General features: G+C 66.4%; 1 protein-coding gene across 2 annotated transcripts in view; it reads right to left on the reverse strand.

Moving 5' to 3' along the window:
• Window positions 1-1,476: 1,476 nt before the first annotated feature.
• Window positions 1,477-18,278, reverse strand: part of ZNF469 (zinc finger protein 469) — a 46,252-nt gene continuing 29,450 nt past the window's right edge. For both annotated transcript variants that reach the window (XM_048223960.2, XM_026494619.4), the window contains exons 2-3: window positions 18,070-18,136; window positions 1,477-15,007 (exon numbers count right to left, since the gene is read on the reverse strand). In XM_048223960.2, coding sequence (XP_048079917.1) covers window positions 3,573-14,924 — 11,352 coding nt within the window. In that variant the 5' untranslated portion in view covers window positions 14,925-15,007; window positions 18,070-18,136 and the 3' untranslated portion in view covers window positions 1,477-3,572. The remainder of the gene's footprint in view (window positions 15,008-18,069; window positions 18,137-18,278) is intronic.

Consider the following 18,278-nt stretch of genomic DNA (forward strand, 5'->3'; position numbering starts at 1 on the left):
AAATAAGCTGCCTGCTGCTTGCTGCCTGGACTGGTGGGGAAACGGGGTCAGGGGGACGTGGCTGCAGGGCTGGAGCTCCAGAGCCCACACGTGGCACATTCACAGGAACACGGGCTGGACCCAGGGGCCCTCAAGTCCCATCCCCTCGTGGGGGTGCTTTGAGAAGCTCCAACACTGGGGAGCACCCCAGAGTGCAAGGATTTGATCCTTCTTGGGAGGCTTTTCGCTCCTGAGACTGTCTCTGTGGGTCCCTTTCGGTCCTGAGTCTTGCCACTGTGTGAGCGTGGCTGTCTACACACTCTCCCTGAGAGACGGGATTCTCTGAACCATCTTTGGCTCCAGAAACTTGGGAAAACCCACGGTGTTCTCCAGGGGGCCCTGAGCGGGTGTGCCGGGAAGCCTGTGGCTTTGTGGGACGCCTCCCCCTTTATGGGGCCAGGGGCGGAGGCAGGCATGCCTGCTCCTACCACCAGCTTCCCTCCCTCCGGTGGCCGGTCCACGGGCAGCTGGCCCGACCCCCCGCGTCCAGGTGCTTGCCCGTCCCATCCCTGCCCCTGTATCCCCTCACCTCGTCCCAGGAACCATCTCTCCTATCCTGTCTCTGGGCTGGTGGGGCTGAGGGGTCATTGGGGTCAGGCTTTGGGCCTAGAATAGGGTGCAACTGAACAATCGAGTCACTTATGTGACCTTGTTGCTAACATTCGGTGTCCCCCTGCTTACCCTGCCTGCTTTGGGGCCGCTCCCAGAGGGACCCTGCAGTCACGGGGCGAGCAGGCTCTCTGGCTTCCTGGAGGGGATGAGCCAGGCCTTGGGGACTCAGAGAGCTGTGGTCCCTGTATGGGGCCTGTGCCCGGGCTGCTCGACCCAACCCCCCCGTCTGTCCAGCCCTCTCCCGTGGATCCAGCGGGGTGCTGTGGGACGCGTGCACAGGGCCCTCTGGAAAGCCAGGTCCCCCGCACCAGATGCACCTCTCTCACTCACCTGGCGAGTCGGGGCGAGGTGGTGTGTTTGTCTGTGTGTGGGTCCGCAGGCCCTGGGGTCGGTGTGGGTGAAGCCGTGCAGTAAGTGTGTGTCTCTGAGCCTGTCGATGAGGTTGGGGTGCCCGCGTGCCGGTCGTGTTGGCATGTGGGAGCTGGCGGGCGCCCTGTCCACAGTGCCTTGGCTGCTGAGCTGCCTGAGCGACGGAGCTGGGTCAATGCTGCCACCTGCCGGCCAGGCGGGCGCCGGCCGCGTCTGATTTGCGAGCTTGGGTGGGGCCCGGAGTTTCCCTCCTATTTCCAGGGACTGGGATGCTGTCGGTCCAGGTATGGTGAGTTGAACAGAGGCGCCCAAGGCTGGGCCCCAGGATTCTGCATCCCCAAATCACCAGATGGTCGTTGTCAAACACAGCTCAGCCTCACTCCACCCCAACCCCAAACTCCAACCCTGTGCCCCTCTGTGCCCCCCATCTGAGGCCCTGCTACAGAGACCCCCAAGGAGGCCAAAGCCCCCAGCTCACCACAGAACCTGTCTGGAAGCCCCCAAGGGCAGCACAGAGTGGGCGTGTCCATGTGAGAGGGGTGGCCCCGGGTCCCCGGGGCTGGGAGTGCACATCTGGGAGGGGCTTGGACTGAGTGGGAGCACCTGGGAAGGGTGTTCCTGGCCGAGGAAGGTGAGCAGGAGTGGGTGGGGGCCCGGCGGGCTTGGGCAGAAGTGCTGGGACGCCACATACAGCTTCATGTGTGGCTCCCCTCCCCTCTCCCGCGCATATTGTGGGGGCCTGCTCTGAGTGCCCCTCGTGCCGCGGGGGCAGGGGCAGGACCGGCAGGACCGTGTAGGTGCTTGACTCTGGACACCTGCTTGCTCTCTAGGCACTTGTCCTGGATGCTGGAGTCTTTGAGGGTTGTCTTCAGGACGCGGTGGCCCTGGGGTCTGAGCCTGCGGTGGGGTCGTGTCTCCTGCTCTGACCCTTCGACCCTTCATAGTGCCTCTGCTGCCGTCCCAGGGCGCCTAAACTGAGCCATGCAGCTGACACATCACCTCTCCCGCTCTGCTCACCCAGGGCCCCCAGCTGTGTCCACAAGCCCGGAGGAGCTGACGGGATTGCTTGGCTGCTCAGGGGCGGCTTCGCAGGGATAGAAGCGTCCACTGAAGCCGCCTCGTGAAGAGCCAGGCCCTGGGTTCGTGGGGGCGGGGGGGGGGTGACAGATACCACAGCCGGAGGCTTTCTGTGAAAATAGTGAGGATATATTTGACAGGATGAGTTCACTATGATTTGCACAGTACAACCTCAGAGACCCCGTGATTTATTCATCAGCACTAAAGGCGCTCTGAGTGCACACAGCACCTTCGAGAAAGGCAATTTGGGCCTAATTTGGTCTCTTGCAAAATATCAAAATAAAAACTTTTGACACACACATTGCACCCAAGGTAAAAAAGAAAAGAAAAAAAACAACAACAGAACGACGCAAACCACGCACCTCAGAGATCCCTAAGAACAGAAGGAAGCCTCTCCTACCCTCCTGCCTCCTTCGCAGACACGATTCCATAAACAGGACGCGCGCGCCGACCCCTGGGTCATGTCAGTGCATGAGACGCCTCCCTGACTGGCCGAGGCGCCACACCCCGGCCCATACTGTCCCACTTGGCTGCCCCGACCGTGGACCGCGACCGTGGGGCTGGAGCCTGCCGGCGGCTGGAGCCCCAGCGAAAGACTTGTCGGGGCCAGTGGGCTTCGTGCGCCTCCCCAGCCGATCTCCCCGCCCAATCCCCTGGGTAAAACGCACCAAGGAAGCCTGAATTCACATTACAACATGAAATAGCACCAGAAATTCAGAGTAAAATTGCTGATACTTGCAGCGGAGAGCTCCTTGTGGGAGGAAGGCTCTAGAGAGGGCATCGGCAGAGGCAGGGGGACTGGGGAGGGAGAGCCGGCGGCGGGAGCTGGCTGGTGAGCAGCTTTCTCCATGTTCCCAAGGGGAGCCCAGTCCCCAGGGGTCAAGGTGCACTGGAGACCAGCGTTTCCATCAGCAGCACAGACAGCGGCCGCCACCACCCCGCAGTCAGAAAAGCCTGGTGCGCCCTGGGGGTCAGGGGGCCCACAAACAGCTCTTCCAGGGACAGCCCTGCCCCCCCACGTGGCTTCTAAGCCATTCCAGCAGCAGCAGCAACAAGACTAAGGGGAGCCTGAGGGAGGCGGCCTCGGCTCACTTCCCTGCTAGATGACGTGGGGGAGTCCCGTGCAAACCTTCGCATGAAGGGTCTGTGGCGTACTGCACCTGGGCAATGGGGCACACGGGGCGGGGGCGGCTCTCTCTTCAGACTTCTGGTACCGAGAAGAGAGCTGCATGGTGTCCAAGGGGCTCACCCTCACCTTCCATGTAGAAGGGGCTGCTGTCCACCCCAGGCCCTGCTCAAAGTATCCCAGTCTCAGCCCTAACGCCAGACTCCGAGCGCTTGCGTAAGTCCGGTGCGTTACCACGTGGCCACCATCCAACACCCTCAGAGGACTGAGGCTTGTCAGCATAGACAGGAGCCCCCGCTTGCGGGGCTGTTCCAAGCCCTGCTCCCAGGTACTCACTCATGGCTACAAATTACTCGGGAGGGTCCTTCTTTAACGGGATCTTGAAGCTGGTTAGTCGCTGCCCAAAGAGCTGGCTGAGGAGGTCATTCTGGGACGCGGCGGTCCTGCAGGCACGGGGGTTGGCAGGTTCAGCACCGTGGACAGCTCGGTCCCTCTTCGGGGGTCTGTGCAGGGGTCTCCCCTGGGGGCAGGCCTTGCCCTGGCCCTCCTTGCTGCGTCTGCAGTCCCCGTGGGTGTGTCCGGGGCCCCCCTGCCGTTGCTCCGTGGGCTGGGGTGGCATCGCGCTGCTCTGGCTACTGGGCCTGGCCTTGGTGGGGAGCATGCGGCTGGGCGTCGCCTGCTTTCTGGGGGCCCGGGGGGGCTTCTCAGGGACCAAGTGGGCTCTCCCCAAGCTCCCCACACTCCCACTCCTGCTTGGCCCCGGGGCCCGACCCTTCCTCTTCTTCTCACTGGCCTCCCCGTCCTCCCTGGTGCTCAGGCTCCCTCGGGGCCCCTGGTCACCAGCTTCCCTTGGCCCCTTGGGAGAGCGCTTGGCTCGAGGAGGGTGTTTGTCTGGGGCAGGGCCCTGGCCTGGGAAGTTGGGCTTGGCTGGGGTGGTGGCCGTCTCACTCTGGAGCTGCCCGCTGGCCGGCTGGGGCTGGCTGCCACCTGCTGTCTTGGTGCTGTGCCGTGGGCCTCCACTGCCCTGGGAGTTGGGGCTCAGCTTGGCTTTGAGGGTGGTGGGCTTTGGCCTGTCCTCAGTGCCATGGGTTAGCTCTCTGGGTGTAGGACTGGCCACAACCTTCTTTGGTTGCCCTGGGAACCTAGGAGCTTTGCTGGGGCTGGGCAAAGCCGACCTGTCCTTTGATGAATTCCGGCAGCCCCAAGGCTTGACGGCACTGCCCTTGTGGGACGGTCCCCCTGCACCTCCCTCAGGTCTGTGGCCTGTGGACACCTGCTTCTCCTGGAGCAGGGAGGGGGCTTCCAGGCAACGGTCAGGGGCACTCGGGGTCCTGCGTTTCCCTGAGAATGGGCCAGTAGCCCTCTTTTCCTCTACATCTTGGCCTCTGGTCCCCGGCTGGGGCACAGACCCCCCCAGCAGGAGAGCCTGCTGGAGAAGAGGTCCAGGGCTGCCTGGAGATGCCTCACCTTCAGACCTCCCCAGGGCTCCCTCCAGCTTGCGGCCACCGTGGCCATCCGCGGAGGCCGCCGGGAAAGGAGACAGAGCGGGGGGCAGGAGCTCCTGGAGGTCAGAGGGCACATCGCCCCCTGTGACCGGGTGGCACACGGGATCTACAAGCCTCTCCGGGGTCCTGGGCTGCCCCTTGGTGGTGCCAGGAGCCGCCTCTGGGCGGGGCTGGAGCAGGCCTGGGAGTGACCCCTCGCTCTGGGGAGGGCTGCGGCCCCAGGACAGAGGCCCATTGGCGCTGGGGCCGGGAGGGCTGCTGGACACAGCCACCCTGCGCCGTTTGCTGGGCAGTGTGCCCTCGCGGGCTGGCGCCTTCTGGCTGGGGGCGCCAGGCCTCCGCACGCCGCGGAACGTGAAGGGCTGCTGCCCCCCCCTCAGGTGTTTCTCCATGTGGCGGTCAAACTGCTCCTTCTTGGCGAAGGTGTAGTTGCAGGAGCTGCAGACGAAGGACCGCTTGCTGATGTGCGTGACGTTGGCACAGAGCTCGCAGGCGTACAGCGGGGTGTGCGGCAGCTCCAGCTCCTCCCTCACCCCGTGCGCCCCGCCCAGGTGTGCGCGCAGCTCCTGGTGCTCCGGGTAGACCCGCGGGCACTGGGGGCACAGGTAGACGCGCTGCGGGCTGTGCACCGCCAGGTGGCGCTGCAGCTTGAAGGGCTTGGGGAATCGCTTCCCGCAGTGGTGGCAGTCGCGGGAGGGGTCTTTGCAGCCCTCGTGCACGGGGATGGCGTGGAGGAGGGGCTCGCTGCCAGAGCAGGGCTCGGGGGACAGGCTGGGGGACGTCTTGGCAGAGCCGCTGGGAAGAGCGGGGTTCCCGCAGGCCGTCGGGCTGCTGTCAGCCAAAGCCCTATCTGGTGTCAGGGTGCCATCTTGGTTTGAGTCGTTGGCAGGACCCTTGGGTTTCACCGTCTCCCTCTGGAATTCCTTCCCGGCCCCTGTCTGTTGCCCCGATGTCTCTGCAGGGCTCCCGTTTGACTTGCCCATCGAGCGTTTGCCCCCACTGGGTCTGGACGCCTGTCCCATGATGCTGCCCAGGAAGCGTGTGACACTTCGGTCCCCCTCCCAGTCCCCGAGGGACCTTCGCGCCTGCCCCTTGCGTGCGAACCGCAAGGCGTGCTCCCGCAGGTGCTCGTTGTACATCCAGACGTCGGTGACCTCCCTCAGGCACATGCCGCAAGCCCAGCGCCCCGCCTTGCTCTGCACGTGCTTCTCCTGCAGGTGCTCCCTCAGCAGCTCGCGGGAGCCGAACCTGCGCTCCACGCACATGTAGCAGGTGGGTGGTGGCGAGGGGCTGTGGGCCAGCTTGTGGAGGTCCAGCTCGCCCAGGCCGCGGAAGCGCTGGAAGCACACCTTGCACTTGTAGGATGCCCTCCTGGCCTTGGCGTGCCGGTCCCGTCCCGCCGCCCCTCCTGCCCCGGCTGCTGCCTCAGCCCTCGGGCCCCGTGGCTCCTGGGGCTTCACCGTGGCCCTGAAGTGTAAGAAGCTCGTGCTGAGGACACCCGCAGGGTCGTCACAGGGCGTCAGGAAGCACAGGTCTTGTACCTCCAGTCTGGCGCCGAGCATCTCAAGGTCCACGGTGTTCCCAGGAAGCCCGCTGTCGTAGCGTTCCCGCTCCAGGTTGGGGGGCTCTGGGCTCATGTCTCCTAGAGAAGAGCCCATCCCTTCGGCGGGGGCCTGCAGGTCCAGGTCTCGCCAAGAGGCTGGGACCATGTGCAGCTCGGGAATGTTCTCTGACCGCTGGTCCTCGGTGTGGCGGGGGGACACGTCCTCGGCACAGTCCACCTCTGGGCCAGGCTCCAGGGCCCACAGGCTGGGGCTGGGGGCCCAGGGGTCAATGCCGGGCACCTTGCTGCTCAGGAAGCCCTCCAGCAGGAAGGACTCCGGCAGACCTGTAGCTTCGTCACCCCACGGGTCCTCATGGGAGAGGCAGAGTGAGCCCGAGTCGCTGAGGTCTGTGGGCAGGCAGGCGGAGGCCGGCGCGACGCTGCCCCCCACCTCGCTGTGGGGCTCCAGTGGAGGTGGGGCCTTCGGCTTTTTACAGCGCTTCCCGTAGACACGGGGGTTCTTCTTCCGAGTCAAGCGGTCGCCCAGAGGGAAGAGCTGGGAAAAGGAGGCTTCATCGTCAAACACGCTCAGAGGGTCCCCGAGACCCGGGCTGGGGGCTTCAGGAATGGTGCCCTCATGCTCCTGGACCCCGACCTGCACTTCTGGGCTCTGCAGGGGGCCCTGGGGGCAGCTGCTGCCGGTGCCACCTGCAGAAGCATGAGTGTCCCGAGGGCCTGGGGGGCTCGAGGGGGGCCCGTGCCCCTGCCCGACTCCTTGCCCCGACCCACTCTCGGCTGCTCTGCGGTCCCCCCCAGGCTCAGCCCCGGCTGCCCATGACAGCTCTTTGTAGACGTCTGGTATTCCGGCCTCCCTGGGTCCCCAGCACTCCCTGGCCACGGCTGTCTTCTGTCCCCCCAGCCCGGCCCCAGGCGGTGCCCATTCCGTCCCCTCTGCACGGGCCATCCAATCCCGGGGCGACCTCTGTGCGGCCATCTCCTCTGGGTCTGTGCCCACTGTGTTTTCCATCAGCGTGGGCCAGGAGGCGTTGGGGTCCGGCTCGGCCCGCACTGAGAGGGGGCTGCCTGGAGGCCCCAGGGGACTGGCAGTCACGGTGGATGGACCCCAGCGGCTTCTGTCTGAAATCACACCCGCACAGACTGGAGGATCCCTTGCCTCCCGGAACCTTCTTGTTCTCGGCTTTTGCCCCTTTTCCTGCGACTTCAGCTCTGACTTGCTGGGGACGTCCGTGGGTGCCCGGCCCCGCCGCTGGCCGCCTCCTTTCTCTGTCTGTTTGGGACAGTGCTTGTCCCTCACCAGCCGGCCCTGCTTCCTGGGCTCTGCAAACCTCATGTCCAGTCCCGGCTCGCCCGGGCCGGGGGAACAGCCTAGTGTGCCCCCCACACCGAGTCCCTCGGCCGTCTGAGGGCCTGATGCGTCCTCAGGAGCCTTGGCACCCCGGTCAGGGGGCGGCCCAGTGGCAGGGCTGGGGCCGCTCAGCGCCTGCCTTGGCTTCTCTCTCCCAGGTGCCCTGCGGCATTTCTTCTCAGGGGGCTGGCACGCCGGGGGCCGGGGAGCGGGCAGCGTGGGAGCGCCCCTGTGCAGCCCATGCTTCCTGGCTCTGTGGCGGCTCAGGCCTGGCCCGGAGCGGAAGGAGGCTGTGCACACTTCGCAGGTCACGGGCTGCCTGCTGGGGGCCCGGCCCGCCCGGGGGGCATTTTCTGGGGACCCGGGCTTCTGTCGGGTGCCCTGCGTACTGAGGGGGTCCCTCTGGGGTGTGTGGTGAACAGTTCTGAGGCTCTGGGGGGAGCTGGGTCTGGACTCACGGGCTGTGCTGCTGGGAGACGTGGTTCTGCCCCGGCGGAGCTCCGTGGATGGGCCGGTGAGAGGGGGGCCTCCAGTGTCAGCTCCAGGGGCCTTCATGGCACCAGAGCAGCCAGCCCCCGCCTCGCCCTCCTGGCAGGCACAGGAATCTGGCCCAGTGGTCCCCCATGTGGAAGGGTCAGCGGGCACAACGGTGACACCCTGGCCTTCCCTGTTGCCTGGGGGGTCTGAGGAGGGGGGGCCTGTGGGCATCCCGCTGGGGCTGGTGTGGGGTAGGGCTCCCCCGCCCTGGCAGTCTGGATGGTCAACCCCGGGGCCTCTGACTGCCCCCGTGCCATCTGTGGTGGGAATGTCAGGCAGGGCAGGGGCGTTCATGGTCACTCTCGGGGAGATGGTCCTCACGGGGGGAGAACGGGTAGCAGAGGCAGGAGAGCCCCTTGGCTTCTCCTTCCTGGAACCCTTGAGAGGTCCTGACATGCTGCCTTCAGGGCAGTCCTCCCCATGGGCAGGAGTGAAGACACTGATGAAGCCAGGCGGGCCCGAGGGAGGGTCCTGCAGGGGGCTGTGGTCCCCCAGGAGGGGGTGACGAGACAGGCTTTCCTGGAAGCCACAGGGGCTTTTCCTCAAAGATGGGGGAGCTGCTGCAGGTGGCCCAGCCCCAGCGTCTGTGGTGGCTGGGGTGCAGTCAGCCCTTTGCAGAGGGGGCCAGGCAGGAGAAGGGGCTGGGAGGAGCTGCGGGCTGGCAGGATCCCCACAGGATGGAGGTGCTGGGAGCAGCCCCCTCAGCTCACCTGAAGGTCCCGTAGGAGGGTCTTCCTGGGGTAGGTGCTCCCGGCCGGGGGGAATGGGGGTGGCTGCAGAAGCGGGCAAGGGGACACAGGTGGTCAGGTCCCTGATGGGGGGAGCAAGGCTGTCTCCGGCGAGCAGTGGCTGCTTCTCAAGGCCTGGGCTGGCCACGTCCTCTGAAGTCCGGGCTTCAGGCCCATTTTGGACGTGGGCTGTGACCAAGGTCGGTACCAAAGTTTCTGCATCAGAGGGGGCAGGGCTAGGGGTGGCCCATGCCTCTTTTCGAAGGCCCAAGACCGGGCTGTTTCCCTGGAGCTGTCCCCCGAGCCTGGCCAGGACAGCTCGAGCACCGGCACTGACCATCAAGAGGTTGTCCAGCCCCACCGGACTCCCCCAGTTATCTGGCTGCGGTCTGCTGGCTCCGCCTTGGTCCTCGGGCTTCTCAGCCTGGCCGAGTGTGTCCAGATGTCCGTCAGCCTCAGGCCCCCACTGACATCTGGCCGCTGCGGGGACATCCTGGGTGGGGCTGCAGGCCATGTCCCCACCTTCCACGCTGTCCCCTTCCAGATCTGAGGGCTCACTGCGCCGAGGGCTCTGGGTGTCAGCAGACAGGGGCCCCTGTGAGCCCAGGGCGTCCTCTTCCTTCCCAGAGGCTCTGGCCACCAGGAGCTGCAGCTGACATAGGGGGCTTGTGGCTGGGTCCTGGGGCCTCCTGCCGGGACTGGTGTTGGGCACGCAGGCAGGACTTGGGGAGGCCCCCACGGGCACAGACTCCTCATTACCCTTAAGGCCAGGGTCCCCCGCCCCAGAATGGGGGAGGCCTGCCTCTTCTGGCTGGCCGGCTCTGCTTACGGAGTATCCTTCGGGGGCGTCGCTAAGCCCAGCACCACAAGATGGGGCGGTCCCCTGAAGTGCCAAGCTGGGTGCCAGACGGGCCAGTGGGCTGCCAAATGCTTCCAGCTGCAGGGCATGGCTTGCGTGCATCTTGGCGGTCCTGTTATTTTGGGGAAGTAAAGGCTCACGGCTCGGGCTGCACTTTGCTAAGCTCCTCACGTCCGGTGGAGGCTTGAACAGCTCTCCAGAGCTGGGCAGAGAGACTTCCGCATGGACCCCGCAGTTCCCTTCTGCCTTGCAGGGGCCAGTCTCCAAGACTCTGGCTCTCTGTCCTGCTTGGAAGTTGTGGTCGGCCCCACAGAGGCTTCCGGGAGCCCCAGATGCCCCGTCTGCACGTGCACGAGGGGAAAGGCCTGCTTCTCCTGGGTGGGGTGAGGGCCACTCCTCCTGGGTGCTCCCCAGCCCCCCTTCTGTGGTGGCCACTGCTGGTTCTGCCCCTTCTGGTTGTGGAGTCAACTCCCCAAGGCTGGTGAGGTCGGCCTTGGAGAAGGTGTCCCTGGGGGGCGGGGTGGCCTGGGGGGTGGGCAGAGGGGCCCCTGTGCCTGCGTGTGTCCTGCCCGCCTGCCCAGCTCTACACATTTCTGGGGCCTCGGGCCCCCCTTTACTCCGCAGCTGACTCTCTAATTCGGCGACCAGCCTTTTGATTTCCAACTCACCTTCAGACAGGTTGCCCGTAAAAGCGATGCCACATTCGCTGACCTTGCCAGGCAGAGGGGGAGGGCTGGCAGCCACTGCCCTTTCCCTCGGGCACCTCCTACTGAATGTCTTTTCCCCCAAGAGGTCAGGAAGGTGACCCATGTGGCTGGCCAGCGTCGGGGACTCCTCCAGCAGGGACCAGCCCTTGTCGGGCAGAAGCGGGGAGTATGGCGGCTCTGACTGGGGTTTCCTTGGGGGCGGGTCGGCACACACCATCGAGGAGTGGGTGTCTCTGATTCTGGATAGGCTGCTGTAGGCTGGCGGGTCAAATCTGTCCTCAGGCAGCCCCGGGAAGAGTGGCGTGGACTCCAACGTCAGAGGTGATTCGGCTTTGCCGGGGCCCCCGTGGATGGCGTAGGGTGGATTCCTGGGTGGTTTTGGCTCGAGGGCACTGGCGTCCACAGCATCCCGGGGCAGGCGCGTGCTGCTGGCAGGCAGAGCGTCTGGAGCTAAGGGCTTGGAGTAGAGCTCTTCTGGGAGACAGCCAGGCAGTTCTTTGGGTCCGAGGAACAATTTGCTGGGGGGGCTGCTGGAGGCCTGGGGTCCCTTTCTGGCAAGTGGAACCCCCCCACAGTCTCCGTTAAGAAGAGCAGGGCCACAGCCAAGATCAGGGCTCTTCAAAAACAGAGAGCCAGATTCAAGGTAGGCGGTGTCGGCGGCATGAGCACCAGGTGCCAGCAACTCTCCTGGTGGGTAAGCAGGGGGGTCCTCTCTGTCCTGGGAGGCGGGTGGCTCTGTGCACCGGGCAGCGCCCAGCAGACTCCCACGGCACACCCAGGGGTCCTCTCTGCCCGGCTCCAGGGCTGGAGGGTTCGGGCTTCCCCCCACACGGGAGGCTGGAGAAGAGCTTGGAGCCTCTCTGGGGAGTTCTGTGGCAGCTGGGGGGAGCTCCTTGGCAGTTTCGGAGTTCTGGGTGTCCTGGGGGGAGTCCAGTGCCGGACGGTTCTCCTCTGGGGTCTTGGCACTGGCAGGAACCTGCAGGAGATGCTTGGGGCCTCTGTCCTTGGGGCCTGGGTGAGGCCTGCCCGGCTCCTCCGGGCTGGGGGAGGCCCTGACCTTTGTGGCTTCCCGCCTCATGACCGTCCTGGGTTTCTGTGGCCCTCCGTCCTCCTTGGACCCCGAGGTCACCTCCACTTCCTTCTGCTTTGTGCCTCGGCGCCACCGCCGGCAGCCCTGGCGGGGGGGGGGCCGGCCTCTGAGGCGGGAGCCCTGTGGAGCGCCGTCTTCCTCCTCCGACTCCGAGGCACAGGCGAGCTCTTGGAGCCCGCCCTTGGTGCGACTGGGCGCGGGCCTCGGTGGTCCCAGGGGGAGGCGCCCGCCCTGGGCGCGAGGCCCCCTGTGGAGCTTGTTCTTCTGCTGAACGATTTTGTGGATGAGCTCCTTGCTCCAGGAGCCGCCCCGCACCTTCCTCCTCCTGGACTCCTTCCCCGGGGACAGGCGGATGCGCTGGGAGCTCCTGGTCTCCACCGGGAGGGCCTGCCCGGCAGGATCTTCGTGGCTCCTGAGGTCCCGGGGGCGGGGCAGGGGTGCCTCAGCCCCCTGGCCTTTCCTCCTGGGCCTCAGGCAAGTGGCTCTGGGGCCCTTCCGGCTCTTGGTGGAGCTGGACCTGTCCGGCTCTTTCTGGAACAACTTAAACCGCTTGCCTCTCCTCTGCTGACTGACCAGGCCAGCCCCATCTGCCTCCGCGGGCACTGGGCCCAGGGAGCGGGTTTTGGGCCGGCTGCGGGCCGGGCAGTCCCCATTCCCAGGGAGGGGGGCCTGGGCCCCCGGGGGGGTGGCCTCGCCCGGGAGCGGGGACTGGGCTTTGCCCTCTGGCATTGTCCCCACCCTGGTCTTGGGGGGCTGTCCGGCTCCAGGACCTCGGGGGCCTGAGGGCTCCTCATCAGCAAAGACGTCGATAAAGCTGCTGTCGATCTCGGGGTTGTCGGACTGGTACCCCAGGCCGTTGAGCGCCTCCGTGATGAGGCTGTCCAGCTTGGCGTCGTCCTCCGGGTCCAGGTCTGCTGCGGGGAGGGGGAAGGGGGCGGCGGCCAGGCCGGGCAGGAAGCTGGTCCTCAGGGGGTCCTCTTTGCCGTCAGGCCTGACGTCCCCACCTAGTAGGAAGGGGACCGTCTTGGTGTGGCCAGGCAGGCTCAGGTTCCCGCCGGCTGGTGCTTTGGGGGTGGCGGGGGGGCCGGGGGGCCCCGGGGGCTGCGGGTGGCCTTCCTTGGCCCTGGCCAGGAGCCCACTGCAGAACTGCCTGTGTCCCAGGAAGGCGGCCAGGCTGCTGTAGTTCTGGTCACACTGCCTGCAGGTGAGCAACACGTCCAGCTGGTCCAGGCTGGCGCTGCTCAGGGGGAAGTGGTGGGCGGGGTAGGGGGGCGGCTCCCGGGGGAAGCCCTCCAGCCCACCGCTGCCCACCTCGGGGCCTGAGCCTGGGAAGGGAGCCTCGTCCAGGCATTTGAAGGTGCCCTCAGCCCCCAGCCCCTCTGCAGGGAAAGGGAAGGCTCTGACGGGCTCTGGCTGGTAGTGCATGGGGACAGCGTGTGGGGGCTCAGGGGACGGGTAGGGGCTGCCCGTCTCCGGGGGGTGAGTGTTGGGGTGGAAGAAGGCGGGGGGCCCGAGTGGGCCGGGAACCTGGCTCTCCTCCGAGCTGGGGTTGGCTGGGCTGCTGGACAGGGGGGACAGGGAAGAGCAGGAACTGCTGCTGGCCGTGTTGGTGGCAGGTGAGGGCAGCGGGGACTCGCAGGGAGAGGCGCCCACCACCCTGGGCGGGGGCAGGCCGGGGGTCGCCCGGGGTGAGACCTGGGACTGGGCCACCCCAAAGAACAGGGGCTGGGCTCCGGGGTCCTTCAGTCCGTTGTAGGCAAATAGTCCAGGGGAGCCGCCGCCGTGCTGGCCTGGACTGCTTCTCAGAACTGCCAGCTTCTCCCCGGGCCCAGGAGTCTTGCCAGCAGCACCCAGGGCTCCCTGGCTGCCCCCCTGCCACTCAGGGGCCCCCGGGGGGAAAGGCAGCTGGCTCAGCACCTCCATGCGGTGGGGGCTGGGCCCGGTGGCTGGGAGCACCTGGGGCCAGGGCAGCGGGGGACTCTGGGGGAGGCCAAGGTGCTGGCCTAGGCTGGCCTGGCCTTCAAAGAATGCATTCCTGGTGGTGGCTGGGGGGCCCAGGGGAGGTGAGGGATAAGGGGCTGCAGCAGGGTCCCACAGCTGGGGCAGTCTGGTGGGCAGGGGCCCTGGGGTGGCCAGCTCTGTGTCCAGAGAGCCCGGGCTGGTCCCCACTCCGCTGGCCCCAGGGCTCCCATAGGTCTGCCCAGGAAAGTGCCTCTGTGACAGAGAGTTTGGGGGGCCCCTGGGGCTCCCCAGCCTGTCATCGTGGGCCGAAGGCGGTCTTTCAGGGAGGGTTTTGGTCAGGCTCTTGTGCAAACTGTCCGGAAAGGTGGCCGTGCTCTCCGAGAAGGGGCTGGGGGCTGGGGGAGCAGCACCGGGTTGTGGGGGAGCACAGCCGAGGTCACTGGGGGGGTCAAGGCTGGGCCGGCCAGGGTAGCAGGGTGGGGGTTGGGGAGCCGGCCGGGTGGGCAGGGGGTAGGCTGTGCCTGTGCCCACCGCCTCCTCTGGCCATGGCCCCCTGGGCTGGCGGAAGGCAAACACCAGCGCTCTCTCCCCGTACTTGGGCGGGGAGGTGTCCTCAGGGAAGGGTTTTGGGCCGGGCCCGTGTAGTGCCTGGAAGGGGTACTGGAAGGAGACCACCCTGGGGCTGTCCTCTTCGGGAAAAGGCTCTGGCTTGGCAGCAGGGACCCCGAATCTAGCACCTGGGAAGCTGTTCTCAACAGTGGGAGGCCAGCCGTCAGCCCCTCCGGCCTGGAATTCCGAGTAGGAGGCTGGCCTGCAGGGACTGGCACTGCTGCCTGGGGGTGCCCTCAGGGGCGGGGGCCCGCAGGCGGCATTCGGTGAGGTATAGTTGGTGGAGGTAAAGCTGGAGGGGGTCTCCTGGAAGCACCTTTGGAAACTGAGCTCTTCTGGGGTAGGTGGGGCCTTTGCCTCTGGGGGGCCGGGGTCCTCGCCCTGGGGGCCCTCAGGAGTCTTGTCCAGAGTGGGTCTGGCCCTCGAGCCAGAGACGTTCAGATTATAGAACTGCTGGGGGCTGCTGTCTGCCCTGCCGGGCTGCTGCGGGAAAGCCTGTGTTTGGCTCCTCCCTGGTGGGGCCCGGGGGCTGCCTCCTTTCCCCAGGAGGCTGCTCAGGGACTGCGTTCTCAGGAGTGGGGCCTTGGGCTCCACCTCCCCTGCCTGCCACGGCTGGGATTCTGGAAGCTCCGCTGCATGGGCCCTGCTTCCCGTGGCCTTGGTGGTCCTGCTGGCTGGGGCACCGTCCTCGCCGGGTGGCTGGGAGGGGCCCCCCGTGCCCCTGGCTGCTGGGCAGGGCTGCAGATCTCGGGTCATGGCTGGGGGCGGTGCTCTGCGGGGCTGTTGCCCGGGCATGGCCCCTCCGTCTGGACACTGGGAGGACGTGGTGGTCCAAGGGGGCCCCTGGAGAAGCCTGTTCTCATGATCCCGAATGGAGCCTGCAAGGAAAGCACAGGGTGAGGGGGGGCTCTGGGGGCTGCACGGGAGCCCCTGCAAGAGGAGGCTTCCCTTGGGGGCAGAGAGGGTCTGAGAAGACCGCTGGCCACCCTCGAAGCAGCCCGGCTAGGTCCCCACTGGGCCACGAGTGGAAGGGCCCCGTGGGGCACACAAGCTCCCAGACGTGGCCCCCATGGCGGGGATGACAGGCACCCAGGGGCCATCTGCATGGGCTGAGAGAAACCCAGAGGGGACCAGGGGAAAGCCCAGGGAGGAGGATGGGCCGCCTTCACCTGCCCGGAGCCATGGGAATTGAGGAGGTGAGGCTGTGCTGGCGGAGTCTGGCCTGAGGCTGGCAGCTGTCCCTGGCGCGGCTGGCCCTGCCCCGGGGGACCCACTGGTCAGCCCCCGGAGTGTGGGGCCTGCGTGAGCATTTCTAGGCAGCGCCAGGCTCCGCTGGTGCTCCCGCCCACATGTGGAGACGCGCCCAGGGGCTGCCCCACCGAGGAGGGGTGTCGTGCCTGATTTGGGGCACAAGCGCCCCTCGGTCTCCCGGGTGGGCACCACCCCCGCCCCTGGGGGTCCTCCCACATCCCATCTCCATCCTAAGCAGCAGCCTCGCCCCCTCCTCTGGCCTGTGCCTGGGGCCCAGCCTCTGCTCCCCTTTCCCTCTTGGGACCGGGACCTTGGGGCAGAGGCTTGTAGGTGATGTTGGTCGAACGGGTACGTGATAGTAACAGCAGCACGGTGCTCCCTCTGAGCACTGCTGAGCCGGGGCACTGAGCACTGTCAGTTCCTTCTGTCCTCACACTGGCTCAGGAGGCCGGGACTGTTACCGCCAGCCCTGGGTGATGGGTGAGGAGTGGAGACAGGGGCCTCACTGCTGGTGGAGGGCGCTGGGTCCCCAGGATCCCCACGTGGCCCCATCTCTAGGCTGGTCTGTGCCGCACGCGGTCCAGACATGTGCTCAGGGCCAGGACCCCTGCAGAGCCCCCCGTGCTCCAGAGCGGTGGTGTGGTCTGGGGAGGGGGCAGGGCCCTCCTGGACGTGTCCAGATCTGCCCTCCGTGTCCCTGCCCCTGGGACGTGGGGGTCTCAGGGGAGCCCCCGCTGGTGCTGGTGCAGAAGACATTGGTGGCTGTGTCCCAAGGACAGAACGGGCCCCTCGAAGAACGTGTGGTGTTCGTGTGGTTTGCTGACTAGTTGTGCTTCTGCAGAGCCCGGGCCCCAGGGGCAGGGAGCTGACGACTCGGCTCTGCCTGGGTCTGGGGTCTTGCACACAGAGGCTCTCACAGCTGGGGCGAGGTCAGCTCCCACACCCTCGACCTTATAGGGATGGCTCATGGTGACTCCTGCACCAGGTGGTCCTAAGGTAAGCTGGCTCGGTGTCTGGTACACGGGGGCAGGCTGCCACCTCCCCGAGCCTCAGTGTCCCCCAGGCACCGCCTGAAGCCGGAAGGGACTCGGGCTCTGCGGGCCCCCCAGGGTGCGGGGCCACCTCGGAGAAAGGTGACCCGGGCATCCTGTGTGGGTTTCTGAGGGGGAGCAGAAGCTTCCAGCCCCGCAGCCCATGTCCTCCGGGGCACGCTCATCACCGTGAAGCCCAGCACTGCAGGCTCTGCTCAGACGGCTCCCTCTGGGGTTCTGGGGGGGGGAAGAGTCTGCCATCCCCGTGGAAGGACCGTCCCAGCCTGTCCCAGCCCGTCCCTCTGCCAGCAGCCTTGGCCACATGGCTTGGTGTGGCCACGAGGTGAGAGTGGCAGTGACCTTGCTGCCGCTGAGCCCAGACTCCAGCCTGCTGCCTTCGTGGGGGCTGAGGTCACACACTGCGGCCAGGCTGCTTGGCCATGTGGCATCAGAGGAAGTGCACCGGGATGGAGAGGGCACTCAGGACAGGCAGGTGCAGGGCGGCTTGGGGACACGCAGAGACAGTCCTGTGTCCTGGGCAGGGACTGAGGGAGCTGGGTCAGTTCACAAAGGACAGATAGTGTGGCCCCCGTAGGGTATGGAATGGGGCCCGCAGGGAGCAGGCAGCCAGCTCGGGCAAGGGTGGCCCCGCCTCTGTGCAGTCTGACCCAGGCCAGGGCATCTCTTGAGGTACCCCCTTGCCGTCGATGACAGGGACACCCCACAGCCAGAGTGTGGCCCCATTTTCAGGGTGGTGGCCCAGTGTGAGTCCGGCCAGGAGCCAGCTCTGGTGTCTGCCCCCACTAGGAGTGGAGGGGCTCTGGCCTGTGGGACCTGCCCTCCTGGGCTTCCCAGACAGACCAAGGCGGCAGGACTCAGGCTGCCCCAGACGCAGGCCCAGGGCTTCAACTGCAAAAGGCCTCACGGCCCATGGATCACATGTGTGGACAGTGAGGACCTCTGACCTCATGGGTCCTTCCTCACCAGCCCCTGAGCTACTGGCCCCTCTGGGACACTGGTGCAGAGGAAGGGGCGGGCCTGGGTCTCCCCATGGCTTCCAGAGCTTTCTAGGGGGTGGCAGGTAAGGCCCCGCAGATCCAGACTCCAAGAAGTGTCTCCCGGGCAGGGTGAGTGGGTGGGTGGGGGGCCTGGCAGGGCCCAAGGCCCTGGCTCAGATCCCTGTCCCATGTTGGCACACTACCCAGCCTTGTCTAGCCTTGGTCTCTCCATCTGTGACCTGGAATCTTCTCAGGATGGTCAAGGGTGAAATAAGCCAATATCGCTTCATAAGACAGCTAGCAGAAAGCGGGCGTGAACCCGCATATTTTCCTGGTTAAAACCATAACCGTTCCATCGCCGGCTCGAGGGAGATGCGGTGAGGACATCACAGAAGGGGGGCCTGGCCTGCTGATGCCCTGCCGTCTGTACCCCTCCCGCGCCTGGGGCCGTGGTTCGAAGCCACGGGCCAGCCCCCGACGGCGGGGTCCGGGGGAAGGTCTCTCGGGGCGGCAGCTGGTAGCCCCGTTATGGCAGAATGGGGAGGTGGAGAGAGCTGGCCGGGTGTGGTGTGGTGGGGTGGGATTCGGGGCTGGGGACAAGGGCATCTCTGGCGGCCCCAGGGGCGGCCTGACCACGTTCAGCTGTCCTCGGCTACGTACCTGGGGAGTCAGGCCATCCGCTGGGTTGCCGTACAGGTCAGTTTCCTGAGCAATGAGGATGTCTTGGCTGCCGAGAGAATGGAAAGTGTGTCAGGATCCGTGTGGTGGGTGGCTGAGGTGGACAGCCCCCCCACAGAAGGAGCCGGCTGGAGGGAGCAGCTCTGAGCCCGGCTCCCTGCCCCGCGCCGCGCAGAGCCAGTGGGGCTGCT

Source organism: Ursus arctos, unplaced genomic scaffold, assembly GCF_023065955.2.
Source record: "Ursus arctos isolate Adak ecotype North America unplaced genomic scaffold, UrsArc2.0 scaffold_19, whole genome shotgun sequence".
NCBI classification, from domain to species: Eukaryota; Metazoa; Chordata; class Mammalia; order Carnivora; family Ursidae; genus Ursus; species Ursus arctos.